The 20,961-nt window shown below is 36.7% G+C and overlaps 1 protein-coding gene across 10 annotated transcripts in view; it reads left to right on the forward strand.

The window, feature by feature from the left end:
- The window catches only part of PCDH15 (protocadherin related 15), a 579,778-nt gene that overhangs the window by 386,567 nt on the left and 172,250 nt on the right, over positions 1-20,961 (forward strand). For all 10 annotated transcript variants that reach the window (XM_087932347.1, XM_087932353.1, XM_087932355.1 and 7 more), the window contains 2 exons: positions 4,529-4,657; positions 18,771-19,076. In XM_087932347.1, coding sequence (XP_087788473.1) covers positions 4,529-4,657; positions 18,771-19,076 — 435 coding nt within the window. The remainder of the gene's footprint in view (positions 1-4,528; positions 4,658-18,770; positions 19,077-20,961) is intronic.

A 20,961-nucleotide genomic window follows, 5' to 3' on the forward strand; every position in this document is an offset into this window, starting at 1 on the left:
TCTCCTGCCCATAGACCATGCTTCTCCTTTATCCTCTCCTTCCTGCATGCTCTAGGAGGGGCTTTGACTGCCCAGCCAGCCTCTGCCCTTCCCCAGCCTCCTCCACAACCTCTGGAGCCACACTTCCACTCCCTGTTGGCTGTTTCTTCTCCCCCTCAGAGTCAGTCTCCACTAGGGGCATGACAGTCTCAAATGTTGATCACATGACCCTGGGACACTGCAACTGTGCTAAATATGAGGCAGTTGCCAAGTGTCTGAATTTTGATCACCTGACCATGGGGATGTTGCAGTGGGCATAAGTGTGGAAAATGGTCATAAGTCGTGTTTTACAGTGACGTTGTAACTTTGGTCACTAAATGAACTGTTGCAAGTTGATGACTACCTGTAGTTTTAGAATAACATCAAGGTTTAGTTTTTGCTGGATACAGTTAGAAAATAATCAAAATCTTCCTCTCAGGACTATTATAAGGGAGGTCAAAAAAATCAAGATGGAAGCCCTGCTCTTTTTTTTAATCTACATCACGATACATTTAGAAAAAGGGATGGAGCAACCACCTCATGGATGATAACTTGACTATATTGAAACACACACACTGTAAACAGTTCTACTTCATCTCGTGCTGTACCATGTTGGCTTGACAAATGGGGAAATGGAGCGATGTTTGTCCCAGAGGTAGAATTCAGCAGGTTGTGACCAGTTCTAGAGAACTGGTAGAAGAAATTTTAGTTCAGAGAACTGACAAATACCACCTCTGACTGACCCCGCCCCCATCTATTCTCTGCCTCTGGAGTCCCAGCTGATCGACTGAGTCTTTTTTTGTTGCCCTGCACAGAAGAACGGAGCTGGAAAGCAGGTTAGTGGGATGGGGAGGAATGGGGATTTTGTAGTAACCTTCCCCTGCCATGCCCACCAAGCCACGTGCACCAAGCCATGACATGCCCACAGAACCGGCAGTAAAAAGAAATTGAATTCCACTACTGGTTTGTCCCAGCATTTTTGTTTGTTGTTTTGTTAAATTGCCTCATTTTCAGACAATGGGAGAAAAATGGTTTTTAAAAAATTCAATCTCTGTTCCAACTTTTCCCCACTTGAGAAACATAGCAGAGGAGTAGGATTCTCAGCTCTTCTAGCATGCGTCTTTTTTCCTCTTCCCAATAACAAATTCCAGTGTCAGAGATCAAAAATAGATTCAAAGATTGTCAGAGAGGATTTTTCAATATCAGGCTTTCTATAGCAGATCAAAGTTAATTTTCTAAGCCTATAGTTCAGGGGTCCCCAAACTCCTGGGCTGCGGCCCTGTATTAATTCTTGGGCTGTTCAGAACTGGTCTGCAGAAGTGGCAAGGGAGTGCATCCACAATGAATGAGCATCTGCTCCATTTGTTGTAGCCTCTCAGCAGCTGACCGAGCTGGCAGCAGAGTCAGAGAGTGAGAAGGTTGGGGAGGAACCTGGGCCAGTTCCGCTGAGGAACGAGGGCTCTGTGTCAGAGCAGAGGTGGGGCCATGGCAGGCTAGCAGTCATCAGCTGCCTTCAGGCTCAGACAGCAGTGAGGCAGGGGAGCAGCTGGAGCTGGTTTTCAGCCTGCGCATGCGCAGTGTTTCCAAAAGGAATGAACAATTAAGAACTCAGGGTCGATGTGGGAGTAAGGCCACAGGTGGACGATGAATGGCCCCTCCCATCAAGGGGAACAAAAAGGGAGGAGGCTTTTTCAGGAAACAGCTCGCTCATTCGTTTGTTAGTTTATTCCAGCCTCTTGAAGGTTTTTTTTTTTGTGTAACCCAGCCCTTCCCTGTCAGCCGTGTGTGTGGAAATATTTACCAGGCAGCTTTCCAAGAGAGATAAGTTCTGAGCTACTCTGGAAATCCTCATCCCCGATTTTGTGAATGCAATAAATTCACATTCGTTTAATAAAAGAGGTTTTGCAGGGACAAAAGAGTTTCTTAGGGCTTTTGGGGGAAGCCTAAGTCAGAACACCATTTGAGTGCCCACCCCTTGTGTAAATGGAGTTTTGTGTGCGCGGACTTACCCGCCAATTGCATGGAAACATTCCCTCTCCTGCCATCGCCAGTCTGCAAAGTCAGAACAATTCTGATATAGTGGAAAACTCCGCTTCAGACTAAAGCTTTCAAATTTATGAATAAGAGTTGCAGTGAACTTCAATCAGCTGTACATTTTCAGGGCCTGAATTCCTGTTTCCTTTCTTGAACTATTTTGCCATCCTTACAAGGATCCTTGATGCTCTCTGGACTTGCTTGTTTTCTTGCAGACATTTCATTCCCCAAACTTGGTAACATATTACATAATCTTGTTACTAGTTGGGGTAAGGAAACATCTACAAGAAAACAACCAATTCCAGAAAGCACGAAGTACCCCTCATTTCAACCCTGAGAAACAAACACTCTCCTTTATTGGTTACAAGAATGCTTCATTAAAAAAAAAAATCGCCTTCAGTGCCAGGTATTGAACCTAATAAGATATTTATCTGTCAAGGTTTTTTATTTTTATTTCTTTGCAGTCTAGTAGACAACACATCCATTGAGGAGTAGAAAAATAGTAGAAACCATAGATAATCAGGAGTGATCTCTTCTACGAGGGGGGACCATGGAGAAGGCTTGATAATGGGGTTCCTGGAAATGGCATTCTGTCCATGAAAGGCCTTCAACAGTGAAATTGGTTGAGCTTCAAAATACCATAATATTTTTTCTTGTTTCTTGCACCCTCACTATTGAAAAGGGATACAGTGGTCTGTAAATAAAGGAAAGCAGGCATAGAAAGTGTTCAGTATACACTTCCCATGTGACTTTTAAAAAAAAAAATCCCTTCCCTAATTTTAACCATTGTGGCCTCTGCTGAGAATGACAGCTTAGTTCAGATTAGCAGTTGACTGCTTACCAAAACAAGAATATATTAATTGTTCACTGTGTGTCAATACAGACAAAGGGGTATCATTCTATGCAAAAGAAACAAGAGATTATTAGTGATTTAGTGGGACTAAAGTTGTTTCGAGTAGCCTCAATGGGTCAGGCGATATAATGCATATTTTTGGGAACTTTACCTTTTTTACATGGTTTTAGGTAAAGCAGTTATTTGTTTTACACTATTTTAGGGCATATATTACATATTTGAAGGGATGTGGGTTTGTACAAACAAAAGGCTATTGGTACAGAATCTTGACATTTATAGATAATGAAGAAAATCTACCTTAACCTATTCTTTTCTCAGAAATCCACTCAGAATTCTTTTCTCATGAAAGTTGCATGTATCTGAAACAAGTCAGAAAAAATATTTGAAATGCAAATTATTTAAAATACATTATATTTCTACACAGTCTCAGGAATACATCTCTTAGAAAGACTCAAAGCTTCTAATAATTTCAGGAGATGCTTCTGGTTATTTTTTGACCACTGAGCCTCCTCTGTTCTTAAACAAGATTTTAGTTCTCTGGATAAGGACTCAGCACAACAGTGTTCTCTAGTGACTGTTGACAGTAAATTTGGAACTGACAGAAAAGTGTTATGCATGTGGAAGTTTATTACAGAATTTATTAGAATTTATTTATGTGGTTCTTACAGCTTAAAATTAACATATTTTCCTTTTCATAATCATTGCTTTAAGTCACAAAAGGCTCAATTAAAACATTCACCTTTTTATGTTGCAATCCAGTAATGTATGCATTTTCCTAGGAATAAGCCACATTTAACCCAATGGAACCTATTTCTGAGTTAACATATTGCTTTTGATAAAATTCTGTGTATAACAGTTGTGTTGTTGCATTTTATTATTAAATATTATCAATTTGATTCTTAAACTAATAGAGTAAATGTTTGTATTTTATATGACTTCTAGTATTATTGTGGGGATGAAAGGATTAAGCAGACCAGTCTAGAGCAGGTTCTTTTAACTCAAAACTATTAGTGGGTACCATAACTTTGGGGGAAAAAAACTATATCTCTGTAAAAAAATAAGAATTATTCATAGTAAATGCCATAAAGAAATAATGGTGCATGAGCTCTGAAGAATAAACATTAAATACAGGCAGTTCTGCACTTACAACTACAATTAAACCCAATATTTCTGTTCTTAATCAACAGCGGTTAAGTGAGTTTTGCTCCATTTTACATTTTTTCTTGCCACAATTGTTAAGTGAATCACTACCATTGTTAAATTAGTAACATGGTTGTTAAATGAATCTGGCTTCCCCACCCCTTGACTTTGATTGTCAGAAGGTCACAAAAGGTGATCACATGACCATGGGACACGGCAACCACCTTCATAAATATGAGCCAGTGGACAAGCTCCACTGTGGATAATTTTGACCACGTGACCATGGGAATGTTGCAATGGCCATTGGTGTGGAAAATGGTCGTGAGTCACTTTTTTCAGTGCCTTTGTAACTTTGAACGTCACTAAATGAATGGTTGTGAGTCAAGGACTACCTGTACTTGTCAGGATATAAGATTTAACTTTATCAGCAAGGTAAAACTGTATGGATCGTCACTTTATTTATTTATTTATGTTTTTATATAGACCTCAACTGCTACCGTGAATGTGGTTGTAACAGATGTAAACGATAATGGGCCAGTCTTTGATCCCTTTCTTCCAAAAATTTTTACTGTACAAGAAGAAGAAACCAATGCATTTGTGGGTCAAGTGAGGGTAAGAAAGTCATAGTATTATACTATTGATGGTCCTAATTGCTTGAAATATTTTCTGTTGTTAAATGGATTAGGATCATTGTCTGGTGTATTTCCCTTTATTTTCTCCGAACTTCAAAGTAAATGCACAAATAAATCCCATTTATCTCTGCCTCCCCAACTGCCCTTCTAACAAAACTAGCAAACAAAAACTATTGGAAAATAAGGCCTAGTAGAGAAGCGCTTGGAGTAAAGGATGTGTATAGTTTATGTTAGCTAGCATTCAGCTGTTAACTTTGCCTTTTGCTGCTGGTGGGATTAATCATTCCACATCTCTTCATAAACACTTTTCGGTATGCATGGTTTATCATAGTGATATTATAAGACACTGGCTGGCTTTCTATTCCGTGAAAATGTATTGCTCTTCATTGATCAAGATGTTGTAGAGGCACCCCACTAATCATAGCTGAATAAAATTGTTCTCTTCCACCTTAAAATTCCATGTAGAGGCACCATATCTGGTGAATGGTGGAAAAGGTAAATGCAAGGATAAATGCAACTTCATAAAGAGATTAGCTGCACACATTTTTTTTCAGGAATTACACAGTGCAAGGAGCTCATTTTGTTTTGTTTTCTCTGCCCTGCCAACCCCAGGATTTGCAAGTGAAATTAACAGGCAGTTAGTTTGCATTCTATTTCATGTCACTTTTCTATTGCTGTTCTACTTCAGCTTATTGGCACATTTCTGTTTCCACTACTCGGTGCTAAGTGAATGAAGAAAGCAGAGTTGTTATTGTTTGTGTATTGCTTTTCTTGAGCAATAAAATGTGCAGCACTACTTTCTTGTGAAAAGAAGAAGTTGAGAGGAGGCTGTAGCTTGCCTCTTCATCTTCCTTTGCTGCTTCGTTATAATGTTTCTAGTTACAGTAAGAATTGAGTTGGGCTGATGTAGCAGTTGGATGACTGACTGGTTGACTGAGTGATTGACTGAGTGATTGATGGATTGATTGACTGACTGACTGATTGTTACATGAAGTGGAGGCTCCAAAGGCCAATTTAAGTTTTTTCTCCCTTCTGGGAAGACAGGTCAAGGCAACCCTACCCAATTTGATGAAGAAAAGGGCCACTGAAAATCATGATTCCACAAAGCAGGACAAATAATTTAGGCAGACAAGCATGGTGGGACATTAAGTTTGGTCCAACTAAAATGGTGAAGTGGCAATCTGTATGTTTTTGGTAGACAGGCAGATGAAAGTTAAGTTATTAAGCAGCTCATTGAAGATATCACAAATAGGAAAAACCTAATGCAAGGGGTCTCCCTTCTCCCATCATCTACTGCATTTAATGTCCTTGCATTTCTTTTCCTCATTTGTCTCATGAGAGAAGAATGGTAAATGGAACTGAAGAAGCGCAAGACCAAGTTTCATGAAGCAATGAAAAAAGAATGAGAATTTAAGGGAACACAGTTCTCTGAACTAGGTTAAATTGGGTTAAAACTGAAGCTGATAATCTCTTGACTTTCCGTTGGACACTGTTATGTTATTTTAGAGTAGGAAAAAACGTTTTAATCCATTTTTGTTCTTCCCGTACATTGACAACATATCATCTCAAACAGCTTTGAGATGCATCCTGTTTCTAGGCTTATATAATGGAACAAAATTTGTCAGCTTTCCAACCTATTCAATATCATTTTAACCTTTAAATGCTTTGAAGTGCTGCAGTCAGATTTGTGGTACGCATTTGTTTTGTTTTCATTTTGTATTTAAAGGATAAATTAAATTTCTGCAGAATTCTTTTAGCAATTTTCTTGAGTCATCATAGTGTATATGTGCATATATTGATCTGTACTTTATTTCATTCAAGTAACATTATGCAAGATACAAAAAAAAACCCAGCAGGCCAGAGAATATGAAAGAATGAAATAGAAAGAACAATACTAAACCTATTTGCACCAAGTCTTTCACAATATTATTCCATGCCCTTCTATTCTTGCAAAACACCCTGATTTCCACCACATCCATAGACCAATTAATGCATTGCTTTTTTTTTTCTTTAATTTTTCTCACATCTCCTTTTTTGTGGATCTGATTCACTCCCTTCTTTTGCCTTTTTCTTTTCCATCATAAATCTATTTTGAGGTGTGGTGTTTCTTCATTATCTCAAAATGGCCAAACTATCTAACCGTTACTTTTTTTTTTTTCATTCTGGATATCACTGTTGCATCAAGCAAGTGATGCTCAACGCTTGTTCATTCTTCGTCTTCTTTTGCTACACATAAACATGCTTCTTTCTAATCTGTTCCGATTGCATTTACATAATTTGCTTTAGATCAACATATCCAACTTTCTCTTTTCTGTAATAAAGCTTTTTTAAAAAACAAAACCTTGTACATGCTATTTTCTCTTCTTTTGACATTCATTTCTCAAAATACTGTAATGGTATTTTGTATTAGTAGTATAATAGTAGTCTCCCTTCCTATTAACATTTCCACATCTTAAAATTTCTCCAGCCTTCTTTAATAAACAAGGCAGAAAATTTAATCTACTTACTCTAGGTTTTTTTTTTCATTTATGTACATTTGCACTCATTCAGTCCAGTTTCCCTTTCATTTTCCTTAGTTTTTATTATATTAATTTTCAAATCCTTACTTCTCATGAGACCAGGGGTGGGATTCTACCAGTTCGCACCTGTTCGCTAGAACTGGTTGTTAACATTCTAAGCAGTTTGGAGAACTGGTTGTTAGAAGAAATTACTGGCCTAATCCTGTACGGAAGGCAGGAAGGAAACATTCTGGTGTTGCTTATAGAAACTGCCTCTCTGTTAACCCTTATTACATTCTTGGCAGGACTAGACTTCCTGTCTCAGGAACGTCTCTGGAGTTTTTTTTCCCCTCCTTTGCTGGTACTTTGCTTGTGTGGAGGGACCATTCAAAGTTACAATGGCACTGAAAAAAGTGACTTATGACCATTTTTCACACTTACGACTGTTGCAACATCCCCACAGTCATGAGAGGCCAGGAAAGGAGATGCATGCCTCAATGTGAGTGATATTGAGTTGGCCACACCCAGCCAATAACATGGCCACCAAGCCATGTCCATCCAGTCACATGACCACCAAGCCACACCCACCACCTAAGCCACACCCACAGAAACAGTTGTTAAAAAATGTGAATCCCACCCCTGCATGAGACCATATAATCTATGTAATATTTGCTACAAATCTTTTGATTCTCAGCCAAGAAACATGGCGTCATCTGTTTATAAAAATACTCATATATTAACATCCCCAGCCAACACATCTTAGCACACCACCCTGAGCATTCATTTTCCCATAAATATATTAAACAATCAAAGGAACATCACATGTCCTTTTCTCATTCCCTATTCTATAAGCATTCCATTTATTCTCACTTCCATCATAAATTCAAACACAGAATATAAATAACAGACATGGAAGGGACCTTGGAGATCATCTAGTCCAGCCCCTGCTTGCTCTATCATTTCAGACAAATTTCTGTCCAATCTCTTCTTAAAAGCCTCCAGTGCTGAAGCACCCACAATTTCTGAAAGGAAACCGTTCCACTAACTAATTGTTCTCATTGTTAGGAAGTTTGCTCTTAGTTCTGGATTGCTTCCCTCTCTGATTTCTTTCCATCCATTTTTCTTATCTTGCCTCCAGATGCTTTAGAAAATAGTTGGAGCCCCTCTTCTTTGTGGTAACCCCTTAGATATTGGAACACTGCTATCACGTCTCTCCTAGTCCTTTTTTTTTTCACTAGACAAGACATACCCAATTCCTGTAAACATTCTTCATATATTTTAGCCTCCACCACCTCTAATCATCTTTGTTGCTCTTCTTTGCACTCTTTCTAGAATCTCAACATTTTTTTTATATATTGTGGTGACCAAAACTGGATGCAGTATTCCAATTGTGGTCACACTTAGGCTTTGTAAAGCAGTACTACTAATAATAATCTTATCACATTCAAAAGCGGCAAAAGTTCTTCATTAAAACTATTCACTTTACCATACACTTTCTCTAAATCAACTGTCATGTGATAAACTCTTTGATTCAGTGACTTGCTGAAAAGTGAAAATGTGGTAGTTTGACATCATACTTTGACATTTTCATCTACATGCTGCAAGTCCCCCTACTGGGATTTTACCTCACCTTAAAATGACTTAATGAAGAACTAAAATTGTCTTTTTGGCAGTATCCAAAATCTCCCAATATTCAAATATCCTGTTTCTTCAAACCAAGTTACATATGGTCCTGTACATAAGATTCCTAATCTTTTCCCACCCCCTTCTGAGGGTAGGATTTTTTTGTATATGACAATTTGGTCCATGGCTACTTAATTGGCCTTCTGTTGCTATGGTTTAGGAGACACTAATCACAGTTAAATTGTTTTATTTAACAGCAACCAATAATAAAATCCATCTAATAGGAAATAGAAACTGACTAATAAAAAATCAATTAACGGCTAATTCAGCATTCATCTCTCGCTTGCAATGAAGACAACTAGCAAGGAAGAAACGTTTAATTAAAGATGCAGTTGTCCTTAAAAGCCTCTATGGAGTCTCAGGAAAATGTTTTTTTGTCAAACAAACAAAAAACCCTACTACAAATCTGAGTTACAAAGCAACAAAGGATAACGCCATGAACACCAGACCGCAATATGGATTTCTGAATAAAATGAGTGAGAGAGAGAGAGAGAAGCTAGTTTTGTAGTGATGCTAGTATATGCAATTCAGAATCAAGTTGACTCATAAGCAATATCTCTAATCTTATTTCAGCATTGGAATATTTATTCAAAAGATTTATTCCTCCCAGAAGTGTTTGTATTTGTGTAGTTGTGTTTTTGGCAAAATGCTGAATATATCCTTCTGTTTAAAATAAGGGAATCTTTATTCTACTTTGCTTATTTTTCAATCAAAACAAAAAAATATTCTCTTATTTCCGTTGAGAAATGCCAGGCTCCATCAATACAGTTTGTATGTACTAGAAATTGATGAAAAAACCCAGAAAAACAATGCTAATAACTCGTGAGATGAAAGCATTTACAGCTGAATGCTTGTAATCATTGACATCTATTGGCCTTGTCTTCCGGGAAAAGTAAAATGCAAAGCAAATAAAAAGGGCTAAAACTGAAAAAGACAAATCTCAAAGTATTGTGAATGTATTTCAGACTTTTTTAAAAAAAATCTACTTAATAATTATTGGTGTTGTAAGAAGTTCCTCATTTAATTTCATCGTTGGGATCTCCCTCATGCCCTGTTGATTTTTTCAATGCCCTTTCTTTTCTGTGAAGCAGAACAACCTGAGAGGTCAAATGCATTTTAACAAGCTAATACCTGAAGATGTAGTTCTGGTGCTGTCTCTAGACTTGTAAATCTGGGGAAAGCAGGAGAGACACCACAATCTGTCATTCAATAAAGAGTTTGGACTATGGAGGATTGACAAGAGCCAGTTACACTTCTATCATAATACACCTTTATGATGACAACACCCAAAGCTTGACAGCATCCATGTTGGTAAACTAGGCTGCAAGACAGTGATTTGTCCAAAGCTAATTAGGAATTTAACAAAGGGTTTTAGTTGCTTTCCAACTCACTCAGCTCTGTAGCCAGTGTATTAATGAAACCAACACTGAGGTTGAGACGAATCAAACTTTTTTGATTTAATTTGTTAATATTTCATGCCCCGAACATGAAAATATTATGATCCTATAGTTATACCTGAAATTGCATGAAAGATCTGCTGAACAACTCTAAACTAGCACATTTTCAGAGTAGCTTTTCTGTCTGAGGCAGCCAAAATAGATGGCATGTTAACAGAGAAGAGAACCTATGAATCACAAAACCGTTGAGTTTAGAATACTAATTATTTTGTGCAGATCTTTTCCTGTCAAACCATGTAATATTTGAAAATGAAAACAATGTAATATGTACAGAGGTCATGTGCTGGAGAGAGAGAAAGAGAGAGAGAGAGAGAGAGAGAGAGCAGTTTTAGGAAGATATGGCTGTTTGGAGTCAGATTTTACCCTCAGTGTCAAGAATATACAGTAGAATGAAAATCCTGTGATAGACACAAGGAATCTGGAAACAGAATGCTGAGTCAAAACTGGAAGTTTCCCTCTTTTTTTTTTTCATTGCAATCCACCCTTTCCAATATTGTCCCTTCATCTCTCCCCCCACCTCATATTGTATCTTAGTTCCTGTTCTAAAATCCTGCCCTGCCAATCATTTCTAAATTCCCAGGTTAAAGATCATTCCTATGTTCATGAAACCTCTTCAAATCTACTAGCTCAATAGCTTAAGTGCAGAGGCCATCATGAGAATTATCCATTTCTGGTAGCCTGGTTTGAATGCTACAACTCAAATGTCATGCTATTTTAAATGTAAATATTTTAAAACTGTTTTATCTGGTTCTGATAGAAGTCTTAATTTGATTCCAGATTTTCCCTTGTCTGCCCTTGATTTTGATGCTATCCTCCGATTTTGATAGCATATACTAAAAACAGAATTATTAACACAAATATATTTTACAAAGTAATGCAAGAAAAAGTCTTAATGTATAAGCCAATATGTTTATGGCTTATATTTCTTTAGAGACACGTTTTCCTTTATAAGAGCTTTTGAGGGCACATTATTTCAAATGTTGTTGCTTTCTTGTTGCACAAATGCATAATTACCCCATAGCTCCTTCTGTTCCTTTCTTCTATATAGGTCTTTCTTTTTACATTGTTTAACTTACTTCCATGTCCTTTTTTTTTTTTAATCCTATCATCCGGGAAGAGTTTAGCCAATCTGAAATTGTGTAAACATGTGCACTGAAGGTGACCTCCCCATTTAATTCCATCGTTCTATGACCACCTCTAGAAAAAAAACTTAATTCTGAACAGGAAATCAAGTTCACTTAGGGATTAGTAGAAAAACTGATATTGACACTGCGCAAATACAATAAAACAGCAGTGTAGTGAATAATATACAGTACACTCCAATTTGAAAAATTGACCAAACAAATTCAGTTTATAGGAAAATTACAATCTATTCTCTAATATTATATGAAATAAACTGTTACCTCCTAGGCAGACATTGTTCTGTTCCTTAGTTATTTTTCTTAACGTCACAGTAGGAGGCCTTGCACAAAGCAGGAAAGATAATAGATTATGTTGGAATTAAGCTTCTGCATTATTCATAATTGCAGAGTTTGAATATTTTCTGTTTTTGCAAAGCCAGCTTCATACAGTATTTCCTGGACTAATGCACAGAATGTACATCTGCCTACAGGTCTTTACTATGAATATTTTCCTCTTTTATGGATGCAAATGACAAATTCAATATTTGGGAAACATAGAAATAACAAATAAGTTAAATAGCAAATAAGTTTTAACATGTGTAAAACACCTAATTCTAGCCAATATATCATCGTAAGAATGGCTCTCTGTCTTGGATACTCATAAAGGAACAAGGAAACCACCCTAAATAGATGAAGCACAATTAAATTTTATTAAAATGGTGATACTTAAAACCACCATTAAATTCTTGTTCATCATTAATTTCACCTGCCACATTCCTACAAAAGACTTGAAATAGGTCAAATGTTCATTGGATCTTTTCAACAATAGTGACATACATTTAGAAACATTCTATGATGGGAGGTTGGAGTAAGAAATGGAAGTTCACAGCATTTATCCCATTTTGCTGCTTTATTTATTAAGCTTTCCTGGCAAAACTGTTTATGCTCATCTATGCAGATAATTATTATTCTGTGGTCCTAAATTAGCTATGTAAAAGGAAAATACACAGTTACACACATTCTGCATTCAATATTCATTTACTTGTCATTTTCACTAGGGTTGTGTGGGATGAGACTATAAAGAAGAACAGTATGAAAATCCATGTCCTATCACCTGTATCATTTCATTTCACATTGTGAAGAAACTTCAGACACCGATGAAATATCTTCCTTTCCACTAGGGCAAAGGTAGAATTTTAAAAGACATCTTTTGTTCCCAGCTATGAGCTTATAAAGATACCATGAAATATTTGAAATTCAATATCCCTTACTCAAATAGTGTACCAAGTTAGCACAGCATCAAAACAGATGTATCCATGTATTCATAATGATGTTTTTACTTATATCTATTATCTTGTAAGCAATTGACAAATATAAATAAATACATAAATAAATAATTCTAAAAATGAAAAGGACCAGCTTCAAAATTAACTAAAGGTGCAAATCAACAAATAAAACTAAGTACATAAGGAAGATCTGGGACAATTGCTCTTACAAGTTTTAATCTTACTATTTCTATGCTTGCATTTGTATGCTTATGTCTGCCTCCATGCAATAAGATTTATATCTGCCCTTCTTTCAGATACCTTAATTATAGATAATAACTTTGAAAAAAAGCTGTCTGGTCAGCTCATCTGCTTATTTTATTAGATTTTCATGTTGCATGGAAGATTAACCTACAGAAATAAGAAGAGAACATTTTGATGGTTAAGAAAGCCCAACATCTGTTATACAGTTGTTTAAAAAAAACTTTTGCATAGAATATTTTGTTAAAGGTTTTTTTTTTTAACACTGCAATACTTAAACAATACTCTTGAAACATATTTGCTACTTTATTCTGCTAGCTGGAATCCCTTATTAAATGTTTAATTTACCACCACTAATAGCTAAAGTAATTCTACATTGTTGGGGAAAACAGTACTGTCAGAAACAAATGCTATTTAGGAAGAACTGTGACTTAAATGTCTGGTTCCTGGTCTGTTGCTATTGATACAGGCATTTCTTCAATGAAAGGCCACAGATTAAGAAGAATTCTCTATCCTGATATAGATAGGGCTCATGCCGCTTTTTCTGGGGTGTGTGTGCATGTGTGTATATACAGGAGCACGCACGCGCACACACACACAGGCACAGATGCCAACTGAATGACTTTGAGCCAGTTTGATGAGTTTATCATTTTTTAGCAAAATAAAGAACAAAAATTAAAACAGTGTTTTCTATAAACACATATACCTGTGATATACATATACAACTGGAGTTATTTATCTTACTTTATTTTAGAAAATTTATACTGCCGCCTATTCACACCTGGGGACTCAAGGCGGCTTACAGGAGTATAAAAAAACCTCATATGTAAAACAATAAAAGAGAAAATCATATAATAAAATAATATAATGTAATAAAGTAATCCGTACCCACCCACCCCGCCCTGGCAACAACACATCACATGAGCCATTTAATGGCCTTCATCCCACTCCATGTTCCCTATGCCCATTGGCAGAACCAGGTCTTTAGCACCTTCTGGAAGAGTTTTAAAGTGGAGGCCATTCTAATCTCTGAGGGAATGATGTTCCAGAGAGGGGGAGCTACCACGAAGAAGGCCCTTCTTCTCCCTAAGGCAGAGGTCAACAACCTTAAACACTCAAAGAGCCAGGTCCTAACTGGAAGCCCCCCATTCAATTCTGGAGCCCACCAGAGTCTATGGCGGTTCCCCCACCATTGCATCTTCTCCTAGCACAGCATCCTTTTTCTGCTACCTGTCCTAACCAAAAACTCTATCAATTATGGAGCCAACCGGCAACAGGGAGCCGAAGCAGAGGGATGAAAAAACCACATGCATCTCCAGAGCCACAGGTTGCTGATTCCTGTCCTAGGGGATGGGACCCGCAACATTCTTTACCTCTCTGCTCTGGTAGGTCAGGTAGATGTTACTAGCAAGAGACAGTCCTTCAGATAACCTGGTCCCAAGTCATGACAGGCTTTAAAGGTGACAACCAGCACCTTGAATTGCACCCAGAAGCAAATTGGCAAACAATGCAGCTTCTGCAGGAGAGATGATACATGTGCACACTGTGGTCTGCATAAAACCATGTGGGCCACTGGATTTTGTGCCAACTGAAGCTTCTGGATGCTCTTCAAGGGCAGCCCCACGTAAAGCATCTTTTAATAGTCAAGATGGAAAGTGACTAGGGCATAAGTGACAATGAGTTACTTCTTTAAAGATGATTGTAAGCAACTCTGGTGGTATTAGTCGCTCATTCTTGTTCCATCTCCTATTCTTTGTATATTTTGAAGTGAAGTATATAGACATATTTCATTTTACAGTACTCAGTTCTGATACATAAAGTTTAAAAAAAAGAGTTCAAATTGATTTGCAGATTCCAAACCATGAAAACAAGATTTACTCTGATATTCATGCAGGCCTTGATTAAATTAAAAAGGGCCAAACAATGTAAATGTATTTTGAATGTTCGTCATGCTATGCACTGTGACAAGATATAATAGTGTTAAATCCAAACTCAGCTTCTACAGTCTCTCTTCCTGGAACCTAGTTTTTGATTCCCAGATCATCTCTCATGAACCTTACTGAACTTATGTTTTTCAACTGTGATGCTCAGAATCAAACACAACAGTTACATAAACAATAAATCACTAGTTTTGAAGTATGTGTGCACTCTCATTTTCCTAATAACTGAGGAACAGCATATTAATATGCAATTTAATTTGGCAGTAACATTTCAGTTGGCAATTAATCTTTTAAAAATTTACTCTTGTCTAATGGGTATTATAATCCAGCTACCAGCTGTTCAAATGCTTTTGTGTGCAAAAGTATCTGTGAACACACATTGCTTTTGCTTATATACATCTGTCATATATTACTTCAGTAAAAAGATAGTGTGCTGGTGTTATCTCAGCTGAAATCCTCATAATATAGTATGCCCAATTCTCCACCATCAATTCCAACCTCTTTTTAAATGAGATTTTAAAACAATCTTATTTTAATTATGTAAATAACTCCCTTTTTACAATCCCATAATCCTTTAATTTGGGGTAGAATTGAGGCAACTGGATGGAGCTGAGCATTTACTGGCCGGATACCCTTCCTGACACCACATGGAGTTTGCAGCAGATATATTTTTTCTTTGTAACCTAGGAAAGAAATATATGCCGCTACCTAGGATTGAACTCTAAAGCTTTGGAATGGGAGGTGAGAGTCTTCACTGCTAGGCCACCAAGCCTCTTTTTCCAGTATAACCAGTCTTGGCAAACTTGACCTAAAATACTAGCTTGAATGAAGATAGAATTATTTATGGGTTCAGTCAAGTTTTCCAGCTTTTTAAAGGTGAAGGTTAGATTATTTTGAAATATATCCTTATCACCAAGTTTCGGAGTTCACCTTTTATTTAGACATGCTGCTGGATATCAGTCATTTCTAACAACTGATGCCATGGAAGATCTACAGCAAGCTTTCCTAAACTGAAGCTCTTGATCATACCCATGCATCATTTACCTTGGGTGTATTGGTATCTCTATGGGCCAAGAAAAGTAGTGATAGGTTTTTCAGCCTGATTTGATTTTCAGCTGCTGATTGGTGAAGCAGCTGCCAAGGAAGTCGATATATATAGTCATCCATATTAAGAAATTGTTTGTAAAGATGTATTAACAGCAAAGTAGAAATAACAGTGAAACTGTTAACATCTATTGTATTGATAGAGTACAGAAAGGAGCCGACTGTATGATTTTTATTAACTGTTTTAATTAAGTTTTAATTGATTTCCATGAGGATAAATGGTTTCATTATCTGTTCACGCTGAGCATCATGGCAGGATATTAAATGCCTTTGAAAGCTTCTTGACAGCAGTATGGATAATTAGGGACTTTCTATTGCTTATCTTGTGAAATCAGCTGAAAGCTCTTTTATAAGTATATGCAGGTAAAATTGTCTTATAGAAGCCTGCCCTTCATAAGAGCTAGCTGGGTAAATGAAAGTGTCTTCATTTAAGTAAGGAGAAGAGAAAGAAAGGGAAAGGAAGGGAGATGAGCAGAGGTGGTTCTGGAGAACCGGTAACAGAAATTTTGAGTAGTTTGGAGAACTGGCAAATACCACCTCTGGTTGGCCCCGCCTCCATCTATTTGCTGCCTCCCAGGTCCCAGCTGGTCGGTGTTCCAGCTGATCAATTGGAGCTGGAAAGCAGGTTAGTGGGGTGGGGAGGGAATGGGTATTTTATAGTACTCTTCCCCTGGAATGAGGTGGAAATGGAGATTTTGCAGTATCCTCCCCCTGCCATGCCCACCAAGCCACACCCACCAAGTCACACCACATCTACCAAGTCATGCCCACAGAACCAGTAGCAAAAAAAAAAAATGAATACCACCACTGGAGATTAGGGGAAGGGGAGGGGAGGAAAGTAGAGGAGGGAGGGATGAAAAGAAGAGGGCAGGGGAGGGGAAAGGACTGGGAGAAAAGAGGAAGACAGAGGACAAGAGGAAGAGAGAAGAGAAGATTTATTTATTTATTTATTTATTTAGCATAAGGTGATATTACATTAGCTAAGTGCTATTGCTATCAGTCCATGATTGATATCAAGCATAGTTTTAGTACAGGTAGTTGTCAACTTAAAACAGTTTGTTTAGTGTTCGAAGTTACAATGGCACTGAAAAAAGTGATTTGTGACCCTTTTTCACAAAATTTGGATGCTTGGTTAGGTTCATATTTATGACCGTTATAGTGTCCCCAGGGTCATGTGATCACCTTTTCCAACGGGCTGACAAGCAAAGGCAATGGGGAAGCCGTATTCGCTGAACAATTTCGTTGCTAATTTAACAACTGAAATGATTCACTTAACAACTGTGGCAAGAAAGGTCATAAAATGGGGGAAACCTCACTTAACCAATGTCTCACTTAGCAGTATACATTTTGGGTTCAATTGTGGTCATAAGTCAAGGACTACCTGTACTTGGACAAATTTCTTTGATTTCTGCCACTGAGAATTTTAATCAGAGGAAGGAAAATAGTATTTACAGCTCATCTTTACAAACTGGATAAGTTAGTAAAGTGAATAAGCCAAATATACCAATTTGTTATCATTTGTTATCATTTGTATTACAGTGATAGATCTGCTGCATCAAATACTCACCTTCCAGAACTATCAGCAAAGACAAATCTGTTCTTTGAAATTAAATTATATTTTAAGAAATACAATTCCAGTTCGAGAAACAAACCTGCAGTTCCAAAAGCATTTGTGCAGTATGAAATTCAGTAATATTTAAAATGGTATTATGAGTATTTCATCATTAACAATTTTATAACACCTTTGCAGTCATAGATCAATAATAGATCACTAATGAAGACAGGTTTTATATCACTGTCGGTGATATAAATTGAAAGTGTAGAGAGCTCTACACAGCTGATGAAAAAATGGACCGACCAACTTCATACTGTGTTGAACTCTATCATATTTCATTCTACTACAAAAGATATTCACTGATATTACTTTTTAGGAAACATTCTTGTAGCGTTTCATGATAAAAGTTCAATGACCAAGTATCCATTTGCAATGCCTAGACTTTAATCCCTGAGTACTATAGAAAAAGCAGTGAAAAACTCTAGTTTGAAAGCTGGAGAACTTCAATTCAGAGTAGACAGTGTGACGCTGGATGAACCAAAGATGTGACTTATACAAGACAACTTCCTATGTTCTTTTCACATGGCATCCCCCCCACCCAATATGTCATGTGAAGTTGCCAAAAAGATTCTTAATATAACACTACTGTGATTTTTATCAATGTGTATGACAGTTACGAAGCACACATTGAAAAAAGTAATATAGTGTTGCAGCACTGGACTGTTGTGCCTGTGATCATGATCTACGTTTTCTTTCCTCTCTTTTCTCTCTACATCCGAACTTCTTTTGAATTCTATTTGCTAAAAAAAAATCAACCTAATTGCTTCATAACAATAGGAAATTCTCTTGCAGATCTCATTAATATACCAAGGGTGGATTTTAGCCATGTACTAATGACAGAATAGCTATTTTGGAATGTTTAGAAATTGAAGGAAAAAATACACTTTTTTTAAAAAAAAAAGTCAAATTGGCATTAGACATTTCCAATCTTCTGTTTTTCCTTTTAAGTTTTGTTTTAATTCTAGACATGACGTATTCAGCCCGCGGGCCACAAGTTTGACACCCCAGTTCTACACTGATCTTTTAACTCCACCCTCAGGTTCCACTCCTTCTTCACATAAATCTTTTAGGCAAGTGATCCTGATGTATGTATAATGGGCTATTATAATTTTGCAATTTTAATATGCATGTTTTTTTTATATATTTTAGGCTACTGATCCAGATGCTGGAATAAATGGCCAAGTCCATTATAGTTTAGCAAACTTTAATAATGTTTTTCGCATAACATCCAATGGTAGCATTTACACTTCGGTGAAATTAAACAGAGAGAAAAAAGATTATTATGAACTCGTTGCGGAAGCCACAGATGGAGCCGTGGATGCACGTCGTACAACATTAACTCTGGGAATCAGAGTCCTGGATATTGATGACAACAGTCCTGTGTTCACAAATGCCTCCTATACTGTTTCAATTCCCGAAAGCCTGGCCCCAGGCACAGTATTCCTTCGTTTAGAGGTAAAGAAGGCATGAGTTTCAACAGACGTTGATGGCTAAGAAAGTGTTCCATAAAGTATGCATGTATGTTTGTGTGTCATTGAATCAGACTGCATGGACATCCAGTTTTCTTGCAACATTTTCAAAAATGGTTTGCCCTTATTTGCTTCCTAGAAGAGACAGAGAGTAATTGGCCCAAAGTCACCTGCCTCATTTCCTTGCTTAAGGCAATTAAGGTAGTTCGGACAACCGGCAAATACCACCTCTGACTGGAGATTTCACAGTATTCTTTCCCTGCCATGCCCACCAAGCCAGGCCCACAGAACTGGTAGTAAAAAAAAAAAAATTGAATCCCACCACTGGTTGGAAGGGACTTTGGAGGTCTTCTAGTCCAACCCCCTGCTGTCCAGTCTCTTCTTTTTTTTTTTTTTGAAAACAATTTTATTGTTTTTTTAACAAACAGACAGACAAAACATAAAAACATCAGCTCTCATCCGTATTTATATACAAACAGTGAGTCAGTTGGTTCATCAGTTTTGTGCATTCATTTCGTAGTCACAATTACAATTACCTTACATAATAACTCTTATTATCAATCCAAACTTATATATCCTCATATCATTATTAAAGAAAAAAAGATTTGACTATACTTTTATTCAATCATGCCTTATGAGATAACTATAATTTAAGTAATTTATTCTATAACAAATCATATAATCCTATCAATTCTATCCTAAATAAAAGAAAAAAAAAGAAAAAACATTTTATAAATATAATATCAAATACCAAAAGAAAAAAGAACAGTGAAATCAATATTATTCCTTATTGTCTAACATTCTAAATATTCTATTTTTGTATTTCATCATTCAGCCATTGATAGAAAAGATCCCAAATTATATAAAATTGTTTATCTTCTTGCTCTCTAATTTCAAAAGTCAATCTACTCATCTCAGCACATTCCAATATTTTCTTTATAACTTCTTCCTACAATGGAATTTTCTCATTTTTCCAATTTTTTGCAAATACAATCCTAGCCGCAGTTAATACATTTACAATCAAATATTTCAAATCTTTACTATAAACATCTGGTAAGATTCCCAATAAAAAAAGCTCCGGTTTCAAATCTATATGCTTCTTTGTCATTTTTTCCAATCACATGCGGATTTTAGTCCAATATTTTCTAGCGTCCTCACAAGTCCACCACATATGGTAGTATGAACCAGGTTTCTGATGACATTTCCAACATTTTTCCAATTTGTTCTTGAACATTCTTGCTATCCTTGTCGGGGGGAAATGCCACCTGTAAAACATCTTATACAAGTTTTCTTTATAGGCTGTGGACATTGTCATTTTATAGTTTTGCAACCATAATTTCTGCCATTTCTCTAAGTCAATCCCGTATCCAAAATTCCTCCCCCAAGCAATCATAGTTTCTTTAACTTGTTCTTCCTCTAGCTTAATTTCCAATAAGTAACCATATAGCTTTTTAATCACCTTTTCATCAGTACCCATCAAAATCTTATCTAAATCAGTCTGTTTATCATAAAATCCCTCTGTTTTGGAATCCTCATCATACCTTGAGTGTATTTGCACATATGAAAACCAATTCATCTGTATACCTTGTTCCTCTAAGTTTTGTATCGATTTAAGTTCACCCTTTTCATCTAGTAATTCCCCATATCTAACTGTTTGTTCCTTTTTATAAATTATAGGATAAGAAAACGCTTCTATCGTCGATAACCAAACTGGAATTTTCAAATAACATTGTTTTTTTATCTTCTCCCAGTTTAACCACAAAGACTCCCGTATATAATGTCTTCTAAAATAACCCTGTGTTTTGGTTCCCTTATACCATAGAAAAGCATGCCAACCCAACAACAAATCATGACCTTCTAGTGTCAACAAT

This window comes from Pseudonaja textilis, chromosome 4 (assembly GCF_049901715.1).
Source record: "Pseudonaja textilis isolate UNSWEBS1 chromosome 4, rPseTex1.2, whole genome shotgun sequence".
NCBI lineage: Eukaryota > Metazoa > Chordata > Lepidosauria > Squamata > Elapidae > Pseudonaja > Pseudonaja textilis.